General features: G+C 43.0%; 1 protein-coding gene and 1 long non-coding RNA gene across 12 annotated transcripts in view; one reads left to right on the top strand and one right to left on the bottom strand.

Annotated features, from left to right (window-relative positions):
• Nucleotides 1–17435, top strand: part of LOC128322092 (uncharacterized) — a 34752-nt gene extending 17317 nt beyond the window's left edge. Inside the window, exons 3-5 of the long non-coding RNA XR_008305517.1 lie at nucleotides 562–707; nucleotides 15874–15943; nucleotides 17273–17435. This is a non-coding gene — a long non-coding RNA (uncharacterized LOC128322092). The remainder of the gene's footprint in view (nucleotides 1–561; nucleotides 708–15873; nucleotides 15944–17272) is intronic.
• Nucleotides 6741–25247, bottom strand: part of DPYD (dihydropyrimidine dehydrogenase) — a 773239-nt gene continuing 754732 nt past the window's right edge. For 10 of the 11 annotated variants that reach the window (XM_053242814.1, XM_053242808.1, XM_053242809.1 and 7 more), the window contains 2 exons: nucleotides 15609–15749; nucleotides 6741–9060 (listed from right to left, as the gene is read on the bottom strand). In XM_053242814.1, coding sequence (XP_053098789.1) covers nucleotides 8890–9060; nucleotides 15609–15749 — 312 coding nt within the window. In that variant the 3' untranslated portion in view covers nucleotides 6741–8889. Of the gene's footprint in view, nucleotides 9061–15608; nucleotides 15750–25247 lie in introns of those variants that run through there. The other variant, XM_053242816.1, reaches the window with a different exon arrangement.

Below are 25247 nucleotides of genomic sequence, written 5' to 3'. Positions count from 1 at the left end.
ATGTTTTTGTTGGATTTGGATTTTTTTAAAAAAATCTCCAAAATATTATCCATTTATGAACTAAACAGACTATTCCCTTAAAAAAGGAAGGTCCTTAATCCTCCCTAGTGTCCTGTAAAAGGGAGGGAGATTTTAGCCAAGTGTGATGACTCAGTGCTACAGGATCTGCCAGATTTTTGGCTTTATACTCCACAAGATGCTTAATAGCCCCAATCTGTTGCCTAGTTATGCACATTTAGCATATAATCCCATACACCCCTGCTTGAATTCCTCCAGGAAAGACTGAAGGTGTTCTCACATCTGCTCCCAGATGGAGTGATGGCACTATATAAATAACTATATGTATGGGCAAAAATGAAGTGGAGTAGTATGTTCTCCCCATATCATCCCCATGTCATCACTCTTTATCCAATTTCAGGCAGCAGAGTTGGGTGCAGAATGTCTGCAATGAGCTTTGCGTGAAGATACATGTTCCACCACCATAAAATTAGGCACTGGATGTTTAAATATTTATTTATTTATTTGATTTCTATACCTTTTGAACCTTATTTGTTCTTTCAGATAAGAACATACACTGCTCCTCCTGAACTCTGTATTTAAGTCTTCTAGAAGTTGGTGGTACTGACAAAGACTTTGTCCAAGTCTGTTGGGCAGTCTGGGCCAAAATCAATAGCATGGGCAATGCTGCAGACAGAGCACAGGAAGAGGTATAGACAAATTTAAACACTCTATCGGTTCCTTTGTTGGTAGTCTCAATGTCTTAGCCATTTCTAACATATGCAGATTATAATTTCTTATCTCTTCTGCTGGGGATGATTATTTCCTGATCAACAGTGAATCATCTGCTGAGGGCTCTGATGGGTTATTGGTATATGTGGAACCATCCTCCAAATTATGCAGTGTTTTGGAACCTGAAGCACGCTGATATTTGGGGACAGGGATTCATCTTATGCATTTCTCTATGTAAACTGCTTTGGAACCTTTTGTGGAAAGCGGTATATAAATATTTGTTGTTGTTGTTGAGTGCGCCCTTAACCCTGACACCAGGATCATGTGTGCTTGCAGCCCAAGTGCACACAGAGACCAGCGCCTAGAGCACCAATCTCATGTGGGTATCCTCCAATGCACCACACTCATTGTGTGATGCATTGTGGGATTTCTGGAGGCTGGGACGCAGAAATGTGTTGTTCGCATTTGTTCTTCGTCTGGAGGAAAGTTAAGTTGGACCCTGCCTTCTCCCCCACCTGGCACCTGCATGATCATGTAAATAGTGTCAGTATCTTTTTCAATTTGTTGTGAGTCAAATTACACTCATGAGGCTGCTTGCTAGACATTGAAATTTCTGTCATTTCTCCCCTGGACTGCTTCACCATGGAAGACTTGCATCATTGTAACTCACCTCCTTTTGACATTGTAGTCTGGACTGAAACTGATCTTGGGTAAGGGTATGCACAAAACCCGGTTTGCCTGGTTCGGTTTGAGTCCAGACCAGACTTGAACTAAACCAGGCATGTTCAGTTTTGTCCAGTTCACCCCGCGCCGAATATATCCCCAGCTAGTCTCAAATTCGAGCCAGTTCAGGTGCTTAAGTTTAAAAATATATATTTTATTATATTTTATTTTTTTAAAAACCAGATTCACTGCTGGGGTCTGGGTCAGGGGCTGCGGGTGGCTTCTGCCATTTTCCCCTCTCCCCGCTGGCCTCCTCTCTTTCTAAAAAGGGCTGGTTCGGCCCAATTTCGGGCCCTTCTGGCCCTTGCTATCATTATGCATAGCACTCCCCCACCCTACAGCACTAGCAGGCCAGAGGCAGGGAGGCACTAGATGTAATGACCCCAGGACATGAGGCAAGTATTTCTAAATGTTACAGAGCGGAAAGAGAGGACTCTAAACATAGTTGACATTTGGGGTGGCAGCTGAATATGTTTTGGAAAGTTTCCACCCTGATAGTTCATGGCATAGAAAATGTTAGTTAACAAGCATCAAATGCACTTTTGGTGCCATTGCAGATTTGAAGAGGACCATATAACAGTAGTGGAGCACATGTGATGTATGTCAAAGGTCCTTCCCAGATTCAATCCCTGACATCTCCAGTTAAACAATCTCAGGCAGCAGAGTTGGGAAAGACCTCTAGCTGAGATCTTGGAGAACTGCTGCTAGTCAAAGTAGACTTTTTTGGATGAGATGGACCAATGGTCTGACTCAGTATATGGCAGCTCCGGCTGTGATATGGGAAATAGGATTAAAAAAAAAAAAAAAAAAGATAAACGGACTGCTTTTCTTCCTAATTATATGACAAGTCAGCCATTTTGCCTTCAAGGTGACCTATAAGGACTTCAGCAATCCCATTGGCCCCTAGGAACTAATCAAATGATGCAACTTGGATAATTTCCACCCACAGAGCTCATTTACAGTGAAGCATTAGAGCCTGAATCAGTGTAACCCAGAAGGTCATGGTTTTCATACTGCATGAAGAAAAACACCCGAGCTCTGTTCTCCTATTTTCCTTTGCAGGATCAATATTATGTAGCATTGCTTTGCCCAATTAAAGCAAAAGGTCTGCATGGGAGCTTTTCAAAACTCCCTGTTTGGTGTTTTGAAAAGCTAAACCGGAAGCACAGAAGACTTCTTCCCCCCTGCTTCAAAACACGCAGGAGAACACTATGCAAGAGTTGCTTATGAGGTTGTACAGAACACACAATCAATCCTTACATTTGTGTAGGTGAGCGTGGGCCAGAATGGGCTGAGACACCAATATCATATGACTTGTAGAGCCTGTAAATGCCAAAACATTTCATTCCTGAAAGAAAAGTCCTACTGTGCAGATGTGCCCTTAGGAAGCATTCATTGTTGAAGTCATCTGTAAAAATACATATTCTGCTTGTTTAGACATCTGATATAATTGAAATGAAAAAGCAGGCTGCCATGATCTCTCTCGTTGTCACCAGAACGTGAATAACTGTTTTGCTTATGGCAAATCGCAAATGTATTCTTCTTGAGGATTTATGGTTTTTAATTTCTTCAAAGAATACGAAACAATCCACCAGTCACTTAGGCAATCCCAGCACAGCTAAAACAGTATTGTGTAGTTAAGCAGATTAATGCTGGATTCAAAACATATGATGACATATTTAGTGTCACATCATTCACACCACGTGGCAAAACTAGCAGTTGTTGCATTACATGTCTCTGTATTTCAGAAAAGCCACAGTGACCAAGTGTAGCCTTTTTTTTTTTACATTAACATCAGTTGTGAATTAAGAACTCTCGATATTGTGGCAAAGATCTCCATGTAATCCAGTGAACAATTATAGCACCTCAGAACAAGATAACACTACACAGCAGGTGGTCTGTTTAATGGTACCTCTTGAGGTCCTCAAGGGAAGTTTCAGGATAAAGCGTGCCTTTTGAGATGGCCTGGAAATATGCCCACCATTTTTTGGCCTCTATTTATTGTTGACATAAGAGAAGAGATGCAGCTTGTTATAAAAATAGATCCTGTAGCTGAGGGCATATTGTTCATCATGAAGTTTCCTAAAGGAGATCAAGAGACTGTACATAGACTCTCAAGGCATACCTTCTTCTAAGTCCCCAAAAATCACTGTGGGCTCTCAAGCTGAATATCTTTCATTAGAATTAAGTTTAAGATGTAACTGTGGGACATGGAGACCATGGCAGATGTTCCTCACCACTTTGGCATTGGCCCATATTTTTTTTCCATGTTAAAAATACTCAAAATGTTTACAGAAGAACCAGGATAATTGGTTTAACAGCAGAGAAATTAAAATGTGTCTGGCAAGGGGCTACACTGAAATGAAACAGTGTACCTTTATCAGAAATACTGAGAGACTTTAGGAGAATTGGACTAAAAGAAATTTAGAACCATGAGAACTAGGACTTTAGAACCAGGAGAAGTGGTTACCAACTGAGAAGTTAAAATGTGTCTAGGGGCCACACTGAATACAGATAATGTAACTTTGCCAGAAATACTGAGGGACTTTACTCTCCAGAATCCACATGGTTCAGACTTCATAGTTCAAGGACAGCTGAATCACAGGAACTAGTGATTCTTTTCAAAAGTTTGAAGGGGACACCACACTTGGACTTGATATATTTATCTTCTGTCACACAGGAAGGAAGGCTGGCTTTTTCCTTCTACATTCATGCTGAGATATGAAGTACAAAAGGTGTCAGGTTCTAGTGCTAGACTAGCAGGGCACTTTCCAGATTAGACCCTGCAACGGGGTCATGGCGTATCTCTGAAGTGTGCTTCCACACTTCCTGTGTTGTGACACCGCAGTCCCTATGCTGACAGCAGGGTGCTGTTCATATTTCCAGTGCCTTGTCTCAAATTTAATCACTGCGACATAGTGCTATAACGTCGTATATCAGGCATTAAAAGTTGCAGTTTTTCGGGTTGTTTGTTTTCGCGAGACTGCTCCCCTACTGGGCGCCTTGCTATTTATGTTATGAATGTGATTTGCCTGAACAGAAGCATTTTGCCACCGTTGAGTGGCTAATCTGGAAAGCACCCAGATGTGGTTGCATGGGCATCTACTGGACCTTTCTTTGGCTGGGGGCAGGGTGGCAAAGCCAGGATCCTCTACCCTCCTCCCATGTAATGAGGTCAGCAGGGGGCTGCGTTCAAATAGTATTCATGGACCCCTCCATCAATTGGTTTCACTGCAAAAAAAAACCCACAGACATTTTATTTTTGGATGGTGGCCGCAGCAGCCACCATTGCAAGCACAGAGCTGCTGCTGCTGCCACTGCCGCCTCAGTGGTACCCAGTAGCACCCACTAACCAGCACCACCACCATTTCCTCCTCCTCCGCCGCCCCCCCCCACTGCCTGTACTACTTCTTCCGCCTCCCCTGGCTTTTGTGGCACTAGTGGCAAAGGCACTAAACCTGGTGTGCAAAAAGCCAGCTGGGAAATGGTGCATGCACACCCACCAGTGATGAAATGGCCATGGAGGCTGTGGAGGATGCCTGTGTCCTATAAGGCTCCCAGGAAGGTGTTGAGGGAGCGACAGGAGCAAAGCAAACCGCAGGTTGTGGAGACGAGGATTTCAGTGGCAAAACCTCCCCACTGTCCTGCATCCTCTGTTGCCTGCTGAGGTCTCATTGAGCCATAGAGAGGGAAGAACAACTCTAGTTGTGAGCAACTAGACTGGAGGAAATCATGCCCATTCTCACTCCAGGGTCGCTTGGGAAGTTTCATTGCCTGGATCCCCATGTCCCCCAACCTGAAGTTTGCTTTGCTCCTGTCCCTCCCTCATCGCCTTCCTGGGAGCCTTACAGGACACCAGCGTTATTTCATCTCTTCATCTTTTAAATACTTCCCTACAGTCCCTCAGCTCTCGTGAGAGTACAGGATCCCATCTCATGAGATTCTGCCCAAGACTTCGGCCCAACACTTGCTCTTCCAGGCCTGTCCCTGACCTGCCAAGCAGCCATTCGGCTCAGCACTGACTCGCCTTTCTCTACAGCCCCTTGTGAGCCTCCTGGTATGTCTCTGCTCCCCATAGCCATGGCTGAGCTTGTCCAAGTGGTGGGAGCCCGACAGTCTGGTGCAGATTTTTGCTAGAACTCATTTTATGAATGGATGACAACCTTAGTTCTATTTTAGGATTAGTGATCATGCAAACAAAAGCATGTCCATTTTTTTCTGGTATGGAGAGGGGAGTGGAACGTGTACACACTGTGACTAAAGTAGTAAGAATGTGTATGCCATCTGCCTGGATCCACAAGAGCTGCTTCAGGAAACCAGGCTGATTATCCCTGCTTATGTAAACAAACCTTGAGTATGGCTGTAAGCACATGATAGTTTCCTCAGAGTGTTGAAGGTATGCCATCGCATGAGTGGTATACACTCATATCTTACTTATTTATCATATTTATATACCGCCTGATATGTGTATCTCTAGGCAGTGCACACAATCTAAAACACAATGAGGCTATTCTCACGAGCAGCCTATCCCAGGCTAGGACAGCCCAGCCTGGGTTGGGCTGCTCGTGTGGAGTGCTGAGATCGAGGTAGACCCTGGCGCTGCCCTCACCTCCTAACCCGCCTTTTTACCCCGGACACACCAAGTGCACACAAAGCTGGGTAGCTAAAGTGCCTGGCTCTGGGGAAATCCCTCAAGGCATGGTGCTCCTGGTGTGGTGCATTGTGGGATGCCAGAGGATTTCCTCCTCCGGCTCCCTGCTCTGCCACTTTCTGCAGCATGGCTCATGTGAAACGCAAGCGGCTGATTGCTCTGCTTGTGTGTGGGGAGGCAGGTAGGAGCCTGCCTCCCCACCAGCCCTCCTCACCACTAAGTATGTTGGTTGTGGGCACAACCTTAACAAATATAAAAGAGTTAAAACAATTAAAACAATGCTCTTATTCTGACAGGGAACATATTCCAAAGGCCTGAGGTAGCCACAGAGAAGGCCTTTCCTATTGTGAGAAATTAAACTGGTTTTGTAAGTTTTGGTAGGCTTCAGACGCCTTTTTGACCAGCCATGAAGCTGGGCCAAAGAAACGTGTGTGTGCCCCTTCAAATCTCTTTAAAAATCATTGCCATTGACTCACCAATACATAAATAATTGGACTGAATGGGACTATTTAAGGGCATGTGATCTCAAGACAGTAGCTTTGTTTTGGAGATTAAGGATGGCTATTATACAACAAAAGGAAATTGCCCCACTAAAGAAAGCAATTTAGAAAAACACACATAAAACCAAACTGCATAATGTTGCTTAATTCTGATTCATTAATAACTCTGTAAATGTACATACATTTGAATAGAAGCATTATTTAATATGGATAATCCATATTTTACATTTTCAATTGAGGACACAGAATATAAAGAAGTGAACAGATACATTATTTCCTGTTTTAAACACTGAACAACTTATGGCTTTCTTGTAGTTTCTTTGAAAGAAAACAGCTAGCAAAGTATTAATATATAAAAACTCCCAACCGAGAATAAAAAAATCAGTGGATGTTAACATGCTGTTTTAGGATGCTGGGAAATCCATCTCTCTTTTTTATTGTACTTTTACTGTAAACACACACAGCCAATCTGGATAAAAAATTTAAGGTACAGAGTTGTCAGCCTATTATCACCATATGTTGCAAAGCCACATGTTCTGTTTTTGAATTAAAAAAAATACTTTCTAATACACTTTCTTCATGTAATCAAAAAGTGATTTAGTTTGCCCTAGACACCGGTATAGCTCTTACACACTACATAGTTTCAGAATGTTTGCACATCTCCGATGCATTTATTCCCACAGCAGTACTGTGAGATAGATCCATGTTGCTACCGTGTTTCCCCGAAAATAAGACAGTGTCTTATATTAATTTTAGCCCCCAAAAATGCACTAGGGCAATTAGCGGTACATCAGAAATTACTGCTAGGTCTTACTTTTGGGGTAGGTCTTACTTTCGGGGAAACAGGGTAGTTTTGCTGACTATGCATTGACCCATCCATTTGCGAGGCCCTGTGTGGATGGAGGGTTCTCCACAGGCTTCTGATGGGGTCTAACCTTCTGCAACTGGGTGTGCTCCCACTACCTGGGTGTGCTGCTACATTGCTGGCTACACAGCAACATGCTGGCCATCCCTAATAATGCGAGGGCTTTTTGCTCACTAATGCAAACATCTCACACCTCACTTACACTCATCTCAAAGGTCACCAGTACACAGCATATTCGCCCTCTTTGTGGAGATACTCTGTGAGCCAGGGGCCTGAGGAGGAGTGGGCTACAACATGATTGTAAGTGAGGTGTGAGATGGGCTTATGTTATCTGTGCAGCTTTTTGTATCGCACAGAGACAGGTACGTTTGGGGGTATAGAGGAGATGGCTCAGTAGAGCTCCCCTCCATGCACACTCTGTGGCTGGCATAAGCTATATAGCTTCTCCCACCATCGTTCTGTGGAGATGAGAGACACTACATCAGCTGAGCTTCTCTGTGCCACATATTGTCTTATTGCTATCACCTCCATGAGTTCCTTAGCTCCGACACTGTGTTTGGCACTGTGCACAAGAGTTATGGGTAACATTGGTATGGTCTATGGTTGAAAAGGGTACACATCTTAACAATAATCTCATCTTCCGACAGTAGTTCAGTACAACAGCAGCCTACTGTAAATCAGACTCTTGAGTGAATGCTTCCATTCAAAAGAATGCAGTTAATGCACATGCTCTGAAGATTCATTAACAGAAACAAAGAAATCATGCTACCTATTAAGAAGCATTAAAAGGCAAAACATGAACTGTGTTTGCAAATTTAGTTTTTAGTGCCTAGTCAGAAGTAGAATTTAGGGAGAATTAAGGTAATACAGTGCCATATGTTGCAGCAGTTGAAACTGATTAATAGTTCAAAAACACTATTTTAAACCCCTTTTTATATCTTTCTGTTAAAAAAGAACACACACAGCCGCATTGCTTTGTTTGTGCGTTATGCAGTTAATTACATCTTCTAAAAACCAGTTTTAAAATGAAATGGAATATGTAATTACTAAATGTTTCCCTGGTAACAAAGTTTGTCTACATGTTGAGTTTAGTTGGTTAGAAAAAGCTCCCCTAATTTTGCAGTTTGTTGCAGTGGGGTGGGGAGATTACCAAAATAATCAGAGCATACAAGGATTTGCAAAAGAAAAAAAAGTTATGCTTCTCAGACAGCAAAGAATTGACAAACTAACTTCTGTTTGTCAGAAAGTTTTTTTAAAAAATAGATTGGAAGATACAGCCAGTATTATAATAGCTGCCATCATTAGGTCTCTCCCCGCCCCACCCTTTCTTTAATGTAGTTGGAGTTGCTGGCACTAATTAGAAAACAAATCAATAGAATCAAGCAAATGTAAGGTTCACTTTAACTGCTGGTCTGATCACCTCAGCACACTGGGTTCACAGCTAAGGGCAGGCCTCTCTTTGGTTCATAAGGTGTTGTCCTGGAAACCATTCGGATGCAGTCAATAATAGGGCAGACACTGAGACACAGAGTGCAGCCTGTACAACTGTCGGTAACAGTGGGCAGGTGGATTTCTGGATCAAATTGTATAGCCTGCAAGCAGAAATAAACAGCACTGATGTCACTCACAGAATAGTTTAAAAACAAGCCCATTTTTATCATCTGCATTTCCTGTAGTCGAGGTGCTTGGAGACATTTTTGTTTGGCACCGCACTGCAGCTATAGCAACAGTTTTAACAGCTAAGAAAATGCACTTTGAAAAATTAGGAACGTGGAACTAAATCATGCCCTGGTAGAAATTTGTCCCCCTGCACTGGTTAAAAACAGAGTCACCTCCAGGGCAAGTTGTGCCCATATTTAACTCCCAGAAAGCCATTTCTTGTTTTATGTGAAGTCAGTCTTTCCTAGCACCGTCGTGATTTACTGAAAAAAACCTAAACAGCTCAATCTTGTATGGATTCTACTAAAATATCTCCACAAATGTCACCCTTTATTGTTTTGCATAGTACACAAAGCCATCTAAACTAATCAAACAGATGCCCACTGCTTCACAGATCACACAGCAACAAAGCCAGGTTTGCCACAGAGTGTAGGATCAACAGTTTGCTGCTGCTAATCCTGGCTCTTGGATGAGCTTATTTGTACGATACACATCTTTTAAAACATCTGTTTGATGCATTCACACACTATATTTGTAGCTATGTATTTGACAACTCAAGTGTATTCCTGAAAACATAATGTGTTAAGTGGCTCAGAGCATGTTGGGTCACGTTCAGTTAATCTGTCTTTGCAAAACGGGAGATCACACTCCTCAAACTGCTTCCTCTGAAGACTGATTTGCTTCAAATATTCTGTGTGTGTGAATGGAGTGGGGGGGGCTATGCCTTCTACAACACACTTATTGTGTGTTGTTCAAGCACTTATCACACGTTTTGTGTGACTGTTTTGATTTTCCTTGAGCATTATTTGCTTTCTTTGCTTCAGAGAACGGGGGTGGGGATAGTGTGCATGACCAGCCTGCTCGTGAAAGCCATTTTTGAATGGTAACTTCCTGCTTGCAGTGATCAGGTTGCCCAATTCATTCATGAACAGAAGCTGGATTAATGAACTAAGCCATGAACCAATTCCATACAGACATGTACATTCAAGGTCTCGCCATGCTAAATTAGTAACCTGTGCAGAAAGACGTAAGGAGCTTACACAAGTTGGCGGGGGGATGAAATGGCCTCTGTGAGTCTGTGAACTATCCCAGGGCCGGATTAAGCTAGTGCGGGGCCTGTAGCATATGTTATAAAGGGGCCCTACATTTTCAAAATGCACATAAAAAGTAAGCGTGGTTTCCAAGAGCCAGGGGCAGATCCAGCAGGAAATTACAGGGGGTGCAACAATAATTCCCCCCCATAAAAGATCCCCCCCCGCAATATAAAAATATTGAGGCTTGGATTTTATGTTTCTCTTACAAATGCACTATGCCAGGGGGTGTCAAACTTAAATCTCATGGTGGGCTGGATTAGATTCTGATGCACCTCTGGGGAGCCACACATAGCCTTGCGCCCACCTCACACCACCTGTCTTCCTCCTCCTCTCTGCTCTTTCTTTCATTCCTTTTCTTCCACACACACACACCCCTTGCCCTGCCACTTAAATTAGCGGAATTCAATACTTTTTACACTAAAATACACTCAGGGAAAGATTGGTTTATGGGGGGGGGGTATTTCTAGAAGAAATTCTGAACATACCTGCCAATGCCTGATTTTGCATAGACAATCGTGCCACCCTTCCCTCTTCTCTCCCTTACAGAGGTGTTGCGAGGTACTTAAAAGATCCAAGGCTTAGGCCCACAGCCTCCCCACATTTTGATAATTAAACCTTTCCATGCTTTCTTAAAGATATCCAACACTCTCCTCCCCACTAGGTTGCTTCACCCTAAAAATTAATCTCCTTTTTCTCCTGCCATCAGATTTTTCCTGTAACCAATATGCACACAGTTGAGAACCAGTGTGGTGTAATGATTAGAGTGTTAAGACTACAAGTGTTAAGACTCCCCATTCAGTCATGAAACTCACTGTGAGACTTTAGCTCTCTCTCTCTCTTGCCGCCAAATCTGCCTCACATGATTGTTGTGAGGATAAAAATGGGGAGGAAGGTCATGTACACTACCTCTTTGGAGGAAGAACAGGATGTGTGTCGATAGATAGATAGATTTTTAGCCGTATGCACTCCAATCCTAAGCATGTGACGTAGAAGCAAATTCAAATAGCCTTTTTTACACCTATCATAGCAGCAAGCAATCCAATTTTATCTCTTCTATTGACTACATTTCATTTAAGCAAAAGTCATATGCAGCTATAGTGTATGTCTATATACTACAGAATATATATGGTGTATACTGTGTGTCTATACAGCACAGAAAGAAAAGCCACCAATTTGATTTCAAATAGGACAGCAGAATGTCATATATGGAGTTACCCGAATTTCTTAGACTTTAAAGACAACCAATCATTTTCATGTGGAAGGGAGTTTTTAAAATGAGTTTCTTGTGATCTGATTTGCAAAGTCTTTTTTTGAAGCAAGTATACAAAAATAGACTTTTGGTGGGTGAGCATGTTACAAGCACAAAGCAAAGCAAAACAGCAATGATTCAAAGGGGAAACATGTTGAGGGAGAACCATTTTCTCATATATTGCTATTTAAGCCATTTTGAGAATTATGTTGCTTTTTTAGCAACATAATACTTTTAATACTTTTAATAAGGGGGGTAGGGGGGAGAAAGAAACACACAGAGACTAGATTCGAGCTATAAATAGCCATTTTGTCAGAGCATTCCTCCCCCCCCCCTGATTATTTTAAAAGCTTCTAATACTTTTGTACTGACTAATTTCCTCACAAGAAGCACTGCTGGGATGGGGAGGGTTTTTCTTACAAATTTGTACTAGAACAGTTTTGGCATACTTTGAAAATGATTGAAAAGAAGAAGCTTAAAACTCACTTTCACACACACACACACACACACATTCACAGGGTGGGACTTCTCTCACATGTGCATACACGGTTCATGGGGGTGTGGGGGGAGAGAGAGAAACACTTGACCAAGGGGAACAAATCACACACAAACAGAACAAACAGCAAAGGGTTGGTTTATACATAATGTTCTACTTTCCTTCTTGGAGGGAGACCAGCTTTGTCCTTGGCTCGGCAGTTACATACCAATTCCAAGCGGGGGAGGAGCACAAGACTCCAGCAGAACCAATAAGGTTGGGAGAGGGCAGGACAGAATGAATGAAGCTGCGAGGGCTGGGTGAACAGTGAGCACTAAGACTGCAACGACTCTTTTCCCACCTAGGGTGGATTGCTGAAGCAGAGAGGAGGAGAGATCTCCAGACACAAGAAGAGATTATAGGAATAGGAGAAAAGCTTGCAATGCAAACATTTAGTGGGGCCCTTGAAAGTACGGGGCCCGTAGCAAATGCTACCTTTGCTAATAGGTTAATCCAGCATAGAACTATCCTCCAAAAGCATTTATTAAGGTGCTCTTTTCTGTGGGGTCACACTGGAGTGGGCCCCTTTACCTTTTCCAAATTGTTGCTGCTACCTCTTTTGTACAGGCTATGTGGTTCAGCCTCCTGACCTATTTACAAACTGCACACATAATCATCCTCTTATGAGTTACTAGACACTACAAACAGCAAGCAACACATCAAGAAGCTGACCCACATGGACAGACACAGATCGGTGGAGAGCAACTAAGGAGGTAGCAGCAACCATGAAGGAAAAGGTAAAAAGGACAAGATTCAGGCTGCACCCAGCAAACTGAGTACCACACTATACATCCAATAATGATCTCCAAGTCTTCCTAATGGCGCAGCAGGGAAATGACTTGATTATCAAGCCAGAGGTTGCTGGTCTGAAATCCCCGCTAGTATGTTTCCCGTGCCACCTTACGTGGCGCAGCAGGGAAATGCTTGACTAACAAGCAGAAGGTTGCCAGTTCAATTCCCTGCTGGTATGTTTCACAGATGATGGGAAACACCTATATTGGGCAGCAGCGTTATAGGAAAATGCTGAAAGGCATCATCTCATACTGCATAGGAGGAGGCAATGGCAAACCCCTCCTGTATTCTACCAAAGGCAACCACAAGGCTCTGTGCTAGCCAGGAGTCGAAACCAACTTGACAGCACACTTTACTTCCAATCTGCTAACCTATCAGCTGTAAGAGTGCAATATGTGGCTTCTAGGTAGGCTGAGACCACTTAACCAACTCTGCTTAGAAACTGACCACTGACTAACCCCCACTATATGCTTCCTGGTGTGCACAAACTTAAAAAATAATAATCCTGTATTATTGTCATGCATGCTGGATAACTGCAATTAGTTTTTTGTTTCATTTCAAAGTAAATGCCTTTAGAATGCATAGGCCATGAATTCCATAGTTCACACTAAAACAAAACACCACCAAAACATTATTGCTGTTGCAAGCAAACTAAATTATTTTGCACTGTCACTGAAACATATTATAGTACATTTTTATTAGGCTATGATGGTCCTTGATAAGAATGCTCTGTACGACAAACTTAGTGTTGGTGGCTCTCTTATCTATGTGAGGCTTGCTTTTTAACTTAGTATTTACTTGCATTACTCCTTTTCTTGGGAAATATCTCTGTGGACTCAGACAGGCTGTTCTGCTCCAGGCCTTGATTTTGCAGTAACCTCTGATATCTAAAAATGAACTTTACAAACGGTTTGTTTGCTGCTTGCAGGCACTGTGGATACCATGAGCTTTGCCAGCTAACCTTCAGCAGACATACAAATCAGATCTGACCAGGGGAACTAAGGGAAAAGTAACATACCAGCAAGAATGCAGGCTTGCCAGTTGATGTATAAACTGACTGGGAGAGGAAAACATTGGAAAATATGCACCAAGAAAATTATAGACAAACCTGCTTCCTGGAGGATTGTAGGCTAAGGTCTTTATTTTGGCTTAACTCCACCTACAGATTAGCTAGAATGGAAATAATTAATATCTATTCACTGTTGACAGTGTGGTTTTCTATTCCTGAGTTTCTTACTCTGCCAGAGTTTGTTTTGCTTCCTTGAAAGAGGGAGGTGATGAGGTTGATGGAGCACAGGCATTTGTAACTGGAATGTCTCTACTCAACTCATATTTTCCCCAACACCAAGAGGACAGAGACGAAGGAATAGGGTGGACCGAGGAATAGGGTGGACCGAGGAAGGCAAGACCTGTTTTGTGGGCCATCAATCTGTTTTTCAACCAGATCAGAGATCTTCACTATTTTTAAAGCGGGGTCCACTTTGGCAAAAAAAAAATTTCAGCGTGACAACCATTTCCCACTGTTCTGACCTCTGCAAGTGCAGCACTTTCCCCAGTGCCAGGGAGGAAGGGGATCGGGGAGGCTTTGAGAAAAACAGCCCTGTGAAGCCCCAGTGCCATCTTAGGAGGAGCACACAGACTGCTGGCAAGTGTAGTCCTTCTCAGAGTTTTCCCCACAGAGCTCTTTGGGGGAAGTGCTAGGAAGGACTACACTTCCCAGGGATCCATAAGTGGCTTCCAAGATGGTGCCAGGGCTCAAGAGGGCTCGGTTTCCCTTAAAGGAGCCCCACCAATGGTGGGGAAAGTGCAGCACTGCATGCTTGGTATTGGGTATCCTCTGCAGGGAAGCTGTGCTAAATATTTGGCTTTTTCTGAAGCTTTGAGATGGTCTAATAAACAATTAGTCAGGGAACCACACTTAGGGTCAATAGGAGCTGCCACTGGCTCCTAGGCCTTGCAATAAAGAACACTGAATTAGGTATTTTATTAGGTATTAGGTATCTGGGCCCCAATCCTGCTTTAGTCATGCATGTTGCTCACAACTAGTGGTCCCAGAGAGAGAGAGAGAGAGAAGTGCATCTCCACCACAAGATGCATCAATGAAGTTGGATAGGACCAGGATAAACACTACAATGTGGCTGCCCAATTGCACCAGCTGTCCACATAAATCTCCTGAATCAGGATTCTGGTGTATTACGAGATCCCATTTGTACATTTTTCTCACAGTCTTGTCTTCCCAGCATTCTCTTCCTCCTTTAGGATATTTGTGGACACTTGTAACGTGAAAGAAGCTTGGTAATGTCATGTACCAACCTGGAAATTCTATATTGTCAGATAATAAAAGCTGTGCAGTCGTTGCATCAGTGCAATCAACTGGAGTTTTATGCAATGCAAGTAGATTCTGTAGTGTGCATCACCAAAAGGAACCCTCATTTCATTGAAATGCAACTCTTTTAACATTAATGTGAGCTGGACCTATCTGGTCCAACAATTTTTGGCAACATGCAATGTTGAGAGAAACATGGCAGCTCTGCAGTAGATGCAGTAAGGTACAGTTCTTGTTTGTGGGGAGGGGGGAGGGAGTGCTCTGTGCATCCAAAGTCTCTAAGAAACCTGCTTTATTGACAACCCCTGCAAATGGATCAGACACGGTTCATGCAGTCTATACCTGGGAGCGTGCCAGTGTTAATTTCCAGTATCTTGTAAATCTCCTTTTCCCACATGCCCATCAACAGACAGTGGATTCCTTCTGCCTCAGCAGCAGAAAGATAACTCACAGTGCCTTCTTGCTAATTACATCTGTGCTCTTACCTGGTATCCAGAATCATTACAGGTCATGTAGCATTTGCCACAGTTGATACACATTTCCTCATCAATCAGAGCCACAACTTGCTCGGCATTACTGAGCTCTCCATATGTTCCAATATACCGCAGTGCTTTTCCAATTACATCCTAGGAGGAGGGGTAAGGAGAGAGGAGGAAAAGCATTATTGGAACACTATGGAGATACCCAAGGTTGTTTTATGGGCAAAGCAGAGCCCTTGACAGCATGTTTCCATGGGATGTTGTTTTGCAGGCAATTCTGGGAATGGTGGGATGAGATGAAAGCTCTTCATGCCGGCTACGCTGCATAACATGGATAACAGGTATTGATGTATGTGCAACTCATACATAATGGTAGATAAAAATATCCCAGTCCACACAAGAGCTCTGCATTTTTAGGTCTGTGTGCACTGAATGCACCATTTAATTAAATTATCCATAGCGACTATTGTTGAGCACAACTGAAAGCAAAATGGGGACACAACAGAGAAGTGACATGGCACGCGCGCGCGCACAGACACAGACACACACACACACACACACACACACACAGCCTGCCTATCCTTGGCCAATTCATTAGCGCAGTTCTAAGAACTCATTATAAGAAGAAGAAAAGGCTCCATTAAACAACAGGGAACAAAGTACAACACATTTGGAAAGGACATGCAAATGGCTTGGTAAGCAGTCATTATTGCAATCACAGGAAGTTTTTAGTAAGTTGTACTAATCCCGCAAATAATTTTTCAAGAGACCATTCTGTGTGCACCTCCACCCACTTAATTTTGTAGGGTTGGCTGAAACATCTTGTTTGGGATTTACAGAGATTTAAAGCCGCTTCATTAGTGAATAGTGGCGCAGTTAACCACTCACAAGCTGGCCCAGGTGGAGCGCTGCCTTGGTGTGCCACAGGCAACAAGGAGGCCTTTCTATTCGAGGGGCTTTCCTGAGACTGATGGGAGCCTGGAGCAGCTGCAACAGTGCGGCGGTGCTCATTTCAGGTGTCATGGGCAGCACAGCACCTTCTGGCACTTGAACACTGGCAGAGACTGGAACACAGCTGCAGCACCACCACAACAGTGTTCTTTTTAGCCAAGAGAAAATGCAGCTTGCAGTTGCTGGCAGTGGCCGATATGGATAGGGGTCCCTAGTGGGAAAGCTCATGGCAGCTCAGTTGCAGTCACCTCCTTTTGGCATTCAGTGGGCAGGAAAGGCTACTGGCCCCTCAGCCCTGGAAACTAGCAGAGTGGCTAGAAAAGACAGATGGAGTTGTGAGGGTGAGAAGGGGAAGCAGGTTATTAACCATTATTTGAACCTTGTCTGTTGGTCATCTTGGGCTTCTGGATGTTTTATACACAGGAAGTTCAGAATAGCAGGAATCTGGATAGTGTGTGTGTGTGTGTGTGTGTGTGTGTGAGAGAGAGAGAGAGAGGGGGGGGTGGGGAGTGTTTGTGTGTCTGAGAGAGAGAGAACATGCATGAAGAAATGCACACCACGCTACTAGTGAGTAGAAGCAGGGGATTTTTCCACAACTCAGCTATGTCTCTGATTTTAGCCCTTTACATTTTCTCATAGAAATTAGTGGTTGCTATTGACATTAATTATAAGGCCATTCATTTGTTCTCCCCACTCCATGTTTTCTGAATGCATGACAGGAACGAGCGAACAGCCCTTGTGTGTGTCATCAATAAACATTGTGCTCTACAGAGCTTCCTAAGGAGGGGAAAGAAAGGAAGGAAGGAGGAAGGAAGGAAACTGACAGTCTGAATCTGTAAGGATTTATGGGAGAAAATAAATACAGCCTATCATAAAACCACAGTTACAGAACTTGATTATTGTGGGTAATTACTATTTCTCCATCTTACATATGAAGTAACTGATACAATTAAGAGTTTGAGTGACTTGTAGATGGTGCCAATCACGTGATAGTTTCTGTCTTACACTGAAAGCAGGATTGAAATTATTTCTAAAAAACCAATAAAATAATAAAATATGCAAAGCATTTAACCTCTCACTGCTTGAACATATCAGGGCTTGCACATGAAGACATTTTAAAACACCAGCACTTTTCCATTACTATGTAAGAACTCTAAATGAAGCTTTTGAAACTGACATTTAACAAAAGACCAAAGGTTGAGGATTCCAGGGAAAGTCACACTGGAAAGATAAGGTTGCACTGACTTGAAAATTAAAGTTGGCAAAAAATAAATGAAGCTTGCAAGACACTAAGTTACATTTTACCTATGCTTGGAAAGGCGTGAATAGCTTGAAATATTAGCTAGGTTTGAGGGTTATAGGAGGAACACAAGAGGCGTTTTCCATAGTAGACTGCGATGACTAAAATTAATAGTAACACTAATTACTATGGCTTGGCTAGTAAGAGCAAAAAATAAGGGCTTACAGGCTTCAATGGAATTTCCACATTGTTTCCTTTGAACAGTAGCCTTCCATGCTGCATCTTAACCTGCTTTTGAGACTCTCTCACGTTTCAAAAGTGGTCGGCCATGAGCTTTCCCAGCCAGCAGCCTTTATTGCAAGTTTACTGCGAGGCTTTACTGTGAGTTCGAATTTGTCAAAAAAAACCCCAACGATGCAAAAAGTAGATTTTTTTAACCCCAGCCATAAATCCGGCTAGGATCTAATGCACAATGAAAACCCCAAATTGTGTGTCAAGTGCTCCCCAATATCTCACACAGACTTTGGTGTGAATCCAGCTGATGTGTGAACGCATACCCTCCATTCCAGACAGGGCTATAAGCCCTGTCTGGAAATGCTCCGTCTTGTGTAAAGGGTCTTTAAAAAACAAAAACAAATCTAAAGTGCCACTGGATGCATCAGTGTTAGGCCTCTTCTGGTAATCCCAAAAAGTGAGATCATGATGAACAATTGACTTGCGCTGCTTCTTGCCCATGATCCTTTGTTGCATCAAAAACCAGACAAGGGCAGCAAACAGGAAGCGTAAGTCACCTGCACATCATGTTTTACTCACTCGCTCGCTCACTCACTCACTCAATAAAAATACGTTTTATTTTGCTCTTCGGTCAACATAAAATCAATAAAAATGTAATATAATTAGAACAATAAAAAGAGGATTTTCTACCCCCTTACCGTCCCCCCCAACCCCAGCCCCAACTAGATAAGCAGCAGCCGATGGAGACAGTGGCTGACATCGTGACTAAGTTACTAGACAGAAGTCCTGTTGAAATTAAGCAGTCATTCTTAGTAACTCCTTGTATTTAGCAATGTAGCCTCACTGTCACATGGTTCTCTGGACTGTGATTTATGTGCGGAACTAACAACATTTGTCCCAAATTGTTTGTTTGTTTGTTTGTTAAAAAAGGAAAACAGAACCACCCAACATCTGTTTGATCATGGATCTGAGTATAATCAAATATCTCCTTTCAAGATACTCCACAGGCAAAACTATTTATAGATCAACAAATACACTTTAATAGATTGATGGAGCTCACATTTTAGTTTTATGTGCTTTCTAATGTCTCCAAAGAAAGTTTGGCATGCTTAAATCTCATGGAAATCAATGGCACTTAACGTGTGCTTAAATCCCTGTTGATTTCATTAGGGCTTAAGTGCACTTAAGGTCCTCCCTGGGCTGCGGCCATGGCATACAGTTGTAATTAGGTTACTTTTAGAACTTTAAATTGTAGTGAAAGACAAAGTTAGAGGAATGAGTAAGCATGGAGCTAGGCTCAGAACCCCAAATAAAAAATGGGGACATGGGACATTCTGGTGTGTCCCCCTCTTTCCAGCCATCCCTGTCCAACTGAGCCGCCCCAAGCAGTAGTGTACTGGAGGGGCAGGGCATAAATAGTTTAAACAAACAAACAAACACTTGTGCTTTGAGAGCGATGGCCGCAAAGTACAGTAGCTGCAGTTCATCTCCAGTCATTCTGATCATGCCTAGCTCTGCAAAGGAGTTCCCGGTATCCTTCAATGAGAATTCGACCACTGTTTGATAGAACTTTGTTTTATTTAGTTTTAGAAGATTTGCATTCAATATACAAGTACTGTTCTGTGAAATTAAGAATGGAAATTTTATTTTTATGCACACCAACATGCAAATGTGTTATGTTGCTATAAGAAAATAGGGGCTGCAAAAGATGCTTTGCAGGTGCAATGTTTTACAACCTTTCAGGCCACCTTAGAGCTTTCTCCTTGGATTCTCACAGACGTTCTTGGAGCAAAATAGTCTATACATCAAGATTAATTTGGTGAGTTCTCCATCCTATCTAAAGTCTAAAGTACAGGTTGTCGCCATAAGCTAAATGCAAAATGGCATTGTGGGGTTTTATATTTGCTTTATCTTGGTTTCCTCCAGATTACATGTGTTCAATTTACAGGCATAATGATGTTTTTGCTAACTGCCAACTCCATATGAGGGCAAGCCAGCTCTTCTGATAGTCAAGCTGTGTTCTTTCCGACCGGTGCATTATCTCCAGTAATGAGGATTCCACCGGCCAAATCCTGCCCTTAATTAGACCTATGCTATCCTGTTGTTTCCTAATTCTGCCCTTGGTGACGCCTATGCAGCTCCTGCCTGTCAGTGAAACTACCCAGGTGCGTGAAAGAACAGGAGCCAGTTGATAATTCTATTGCTAATGACCTAACTCCACAGTCAAAACAATTAGCTGCTGTGAAAACATAAGTGGGGGAAAAGTAGAATTTAAACAAAGAAAAATTAATTTGTCACTGTTTCATAGGTTCATTGGATAAAAAACTGGTTTCAGATAGGGAAAGCTGGATTCGAGTCCCACTTCAGCTACAGGCTATAATACAGCACTGGGAAATCTTTGCATCTTAGGCTCTGGGCAGAACTGCACATTCAGATAAAAATGGGGCTGTTGCTGAATATGGCAGTCCAGTGTCAAGTGTCTCCTTTCCCCCCTCGTACCTATGTCCTGAAGTCATGACATTATGATTTTCTCTGCTTCTGCTCCAAATCATTGGCTGCTATTGGCTGCAGAAGGAAAGTGCATAATGCCATGATACCTCAAATTTTTATTATGGAAAGGGAGGGTAAGGACTCCACACAGTTATGAAGTTTTCAGCCACAGTTCCATGTTTATTATAATGGTAGCTTTCCCCCCGACTTGCCACTTCTAAAATGGGAATGGCAATTATTTTAGGAACATCTGGAGAGCAGATTATAGGCTGGCATCCCATTCTGCAACAGGAATGACTCCACAAGCACCTAAGAACGAATCAGAAGCCCTGTGATTGAAAACAGAGGCCACCTGGCTTTCTTAATCACAGGTAGCCTCTCTCCTCAAGTGCAGCATTTGTATTTGCAGACAAATGCAGAATCTGTGCATGGGGGAAGGCTTAGGAGCACTCTGGCATGGGGATGAGCATGTTAGTGCACTCCCATGGGCCCCGAACCTGGTCCAGGACACTCACTGGGCTCAGTACTTGCATGGGCACTGTATCAAGTTTCAATGCCTTAGGTAAAGACTTGTGGCAGCTCCTACCAATCACGGATCAGGCTCTTCAAGCACTAAAAGCAATCCAGGCTGCCCAGAGGATCTCTGAAAATTCAAAGCCATAGATAGATAGATAGATAGATAGATAGATAGATAGAGTGTGTGTGTATGGATTGATGAATTGGGGTTTTGTTGTATTATGTATAGTACTGGTTGTGTTTTGATTGATGTTGTTTAGCATTGTAATCATTTGTTTTAATAAAGAGATTTTTAAAAAAGATGTTTTACCTCCCTCCTTAGAAGGACTGTGTGAGGACAAACACAGTAGAATACCATAAAACTGTATGCAAATTAAAAGTGCTATATAGATGAAAAGTATTACAGTAGAACCTATGGCCACCTTTGGACATCACAGGGAATCTGAGGCAAACTCACGGCAGGTTCTCCCTCCAATGATGTCCAAATGATCGGAACCATGATGCAGACCCAACCGCTGTTCCAATTCTCCCCCCAAACCTGGAAATGAATCTTTGGTTGGAATTAAGTTTCACTCACCAAACCGAGAGTCCATTGCCTCCAGTGTGACATTTGGTTTGTGCAGCTTGCACAAACCAGAGTTCAGGGGAGGAAGCTCCTCCCTCTCTGAAGCACAATTGGCTGCTGCAGCTGTCTTTCTTGCATTGGAGGAAGCTCAGGCAGCCAGGTACTCTCCACTTGCAGTTTCCCAGATTGCAAAACACAATCATCTGGGAGCAGGGCAGGAGAATGGAGGCAAACTGCAGGTCCATTGGACCCATGGTTTGCCATAAGTCCAAGTGCAGTTTATGTGTAAACTAATTTCAGCATATTAACTTTTAAATGAACAACTAAATTTTGATTTTCAAATAAGAACTATCGCCTCTTCCAACAATCCTGATGTGGTTTACCAGTGAGGTTATTGTCTCTTGTATTGTGATATTGTAAAATACTGTGAACCCCAGAGACCAGGGCATAAATTAAGAGGAATCCTTTTATCCAAGGCTACAGCACAATACTTGTATTATGTCTCCCAGAAGACATACTCAAAGGGAGCACACATGTGTCTGAAAAGTCGTATTGTTCATTTTAAAATGAAAAGAGCTATTTTGGTGTACAGCACAATATCTGGGAAAATGAAAGATTTGCAGATTAGATATGTCAAGCAGTTATTAATCAACAGCAATAGAGAAATGGTGGAAGGCAAATTAGAAAAAAAAAAGAGAGGAGGGGATAAATGCCTGACTGTAAGAAAGATGGATGAGAAGTAAGTTGCCAAAGGAAAGGGAAAAGGAGGCATATTTCTTCTGAGGAATAACATCACACAATGTGGAAAGTCTAAATAGTTTCAGACATCTGTGACAACATGGAGAGACAGCAAAGCTTCAGTAATAAATTGTGCCTGAAGCCCTCTTCAAGAATGACACACTTTGGGGAGAGCAAACATGTGAGGGGTACAGCAGGATTGCACCTGCTAATCATACCCCTCACTGATGATATGCCAGCTAGCCATGCACCTCCTCTCTCAAGATTCAGCATTTGTCTGCAGAGGCAAGTGCTGAAGAGGGGAGGTTTTCTCCCCATGTCTAAGAATCCAGGAATGCTCACTGCAAAAAATATCCCCATGTTCAAGCATTTACTGCTGCAGACTGAGTGCAGGGATGCCTGGGGGCATTACTGGCTGATACATTGGTGGTGGGGCACATGGTTACTGAGCACTATTGCGCTGTACCCCTCATGCATTTGCTCTCCTAAAGAACATAACAACTGAAGTTACTCTGATCAACTGGTCTTACAGCTAGATAGCACCTTTCATCCCAATAGGTATCACATTTTTGTTCAAGTGTGTGTGTGTCTATAGTCTATTGTTGGCAAAGAAGATCTGTGAGCCTGGTATATAAAGATAAGCTGTTCTGTTAAGAATTAATCTGCCTACTTTCCTTCCACTATTCCTACAACTGGACTAAATTTGGTCCAAATTGGTTAGGCAGTTCACAAGTTAGCCCACTGGCTCCTCAAACGTTCATGCACCCATCATCTTGAATTCAGGTGGATGACATCATCACAAACTATGCCTTAGAGGCATCCCTATGTGTCACTACAGCTGTACCAAATTTGGTCCAAATTAGTTCCCACTTGCACCTCAAATGATTATGAGTTCATCATCATGAATCGGGGTGGTGACATTATTACAAACTATGCCACTGAGGCATCCCTATGTGTCCCTACAGCTATAGCAAATTTGGTTCAAATCAGTCAGGACATTCACAAGTTAGCCCACTTGCACCTCAAAGTTTATGTATTCTCCATCTCTAATCAGGGTGGATGACATCATCACAAACTATGCCATTGAGGTGTCCCTATGTGTCCCTACAACTGTACACAACCCAGTTTAGTTCATATTGGCCTGGGTATTGTACAGTTGAGGGTGGGGGCGCACAGACATGGACGGATGGGGACACACACACACTCTCTCTCTCCTCCTCTCTCTCATACAATGGGCAGGTGATCGCATAAGCTTACTTTCCTTAAGGAAAGTAGGCTAAAAAACAATCTGAGAAGGTCCAGATACATTAGTCCAGTGGCTTTCAAACAGTGTTCTAGGAAACCTCAGGGTTCTTCAGATAATGAGATCAATAATGGTGGAGAGGTATTCCTGAGAAACTAATTGTCCATCATTACCAGTTTCCTGTAGTGCAGCTTCAGGACAGTGCTGGACATTTTCATTCATAAAGGACATCATGCCTATGAGCATCTGTTAAAAGAGTAAATATCCTAGAACATGCCCCAGAATCCTCTGCAAGGTGGAGAGGTTCCTTGACAGACCAGTCAGTGCTGAAGGATGACCTACAGGAATAATGTTTGAGAACTATGGAGCTATTACAATTAGGGAGGTGTGAATCGATTTGTGGCCAAATTGATTCAATTAGAATCTGGTCAATCTGAGTGATTCGACCTAGAATCAAATCACCCTTAAGGGCATTGACCAGATTCAAGGTTGAATCGAATCACCCTAGATTCTAGCTCAAATCGATTCAGTGACTCGAACCTCCATTTTGTTCTGATTGTTATTTTTGTTATTATTTCTCCCATAGGGAATAATGGGGACTTGAAGCAGCCCATAATTCCCCACAGGTGGTGCAGTTGAGTAGTAGGGCCCTATGGGTGCCAATTACCACCCAACCACCCCAAGTGTCCATGCTTCAAGCAGCTGCAGGGAGCAGTGATAGCCTGAACACACACAGCCAGATTAAAATATTTGATGTTGGCCCTAAGTACTCACATAATCATGAAGGAAACTGACTATCTAGACCCATTTCAAACTGATTTCCGGACGGGCTATGGAGTGGAGACTTGGTCGGCCTGATGGGTGACCTCCAATTGGGACTTGACAGAGGAATGTGACTCTGTTGGTCCTTTTGGATCTCTCGGCGGCTTTCAGTACTATTGACCATAGTATCCTACTGTAACGTTTGAGGGAGTTGGGGGTGGGAAGCACTGCTTTGCGGTGGTTCCGTTCCTATCTCTTGGGCAGATTTCAGATGGTGTCGCTTGGAGACTGTTGCTCTTCAAAATCTGAGCTTGTATATGGTTCCCTCGGGGCTCCATATTGTCTCCAATGCTTTTTAATATCTACATGAAACCACTGGGAGAGATCATCTGGAGATTTGGTGCTGGGTGTTATCAGTATGCTGATGACACCCAAATCTATTTCTCCATGTCAACATCATCAGGAGAAGGCATATCCTGCCTGAATGCCTGCTTGGAAGCAGTAATGGGCTGGATGAGGGATAACAAACTGAGACTGAATCCAGACAAGACGGAGGTACTTATTGTGCGGGGTTGTCACTCAGGAAGCGATACTGATCTACCTGTTCTAGATGGGGTCACACTTCCTCTGAAGGAACAGGTACGCAGTCTGGGAGTGCTTCTGGATCCACATCTTTCCCTGGTTCCCCAGATTGAGGCAGTGGCCAGAAGGGTTTTCTTTCAGTTTCGGTTGATATGCCAGCTGCGTCCGTTTCTTGAGGTTCATTATCTCAAAACAGTAGTACACTTGCTGGTAACCTCCAGACTTGATTACTGCAATGCGCTCTATGTGGGGCTGCCTTTGTATGTAGTCCGGAAACTGCAATTAGTACAAAATGCGGCAGCCAAGTTGGTCTGCAGGTCATCT

Source organism: Hemicordylus capensis, chromosome 4, assembly GCF_027244095.1.
Source record: "Hemicordylus capensis ecotype Gifberg chromosome 4, rHemCap1.1.pri, whole genome shotgun sequence".
Lineage (NCBI taxonomy): Eukaryota > Metazoa > Chordata > Lepidosauria > Squamata > Cordylidae > Hemicordylus > Hemicordylus capensis.
Note: the sequence above shows the minus strand (reverse complement) of the source record. Positions and strands in the feature narration are given on the sequence as shown.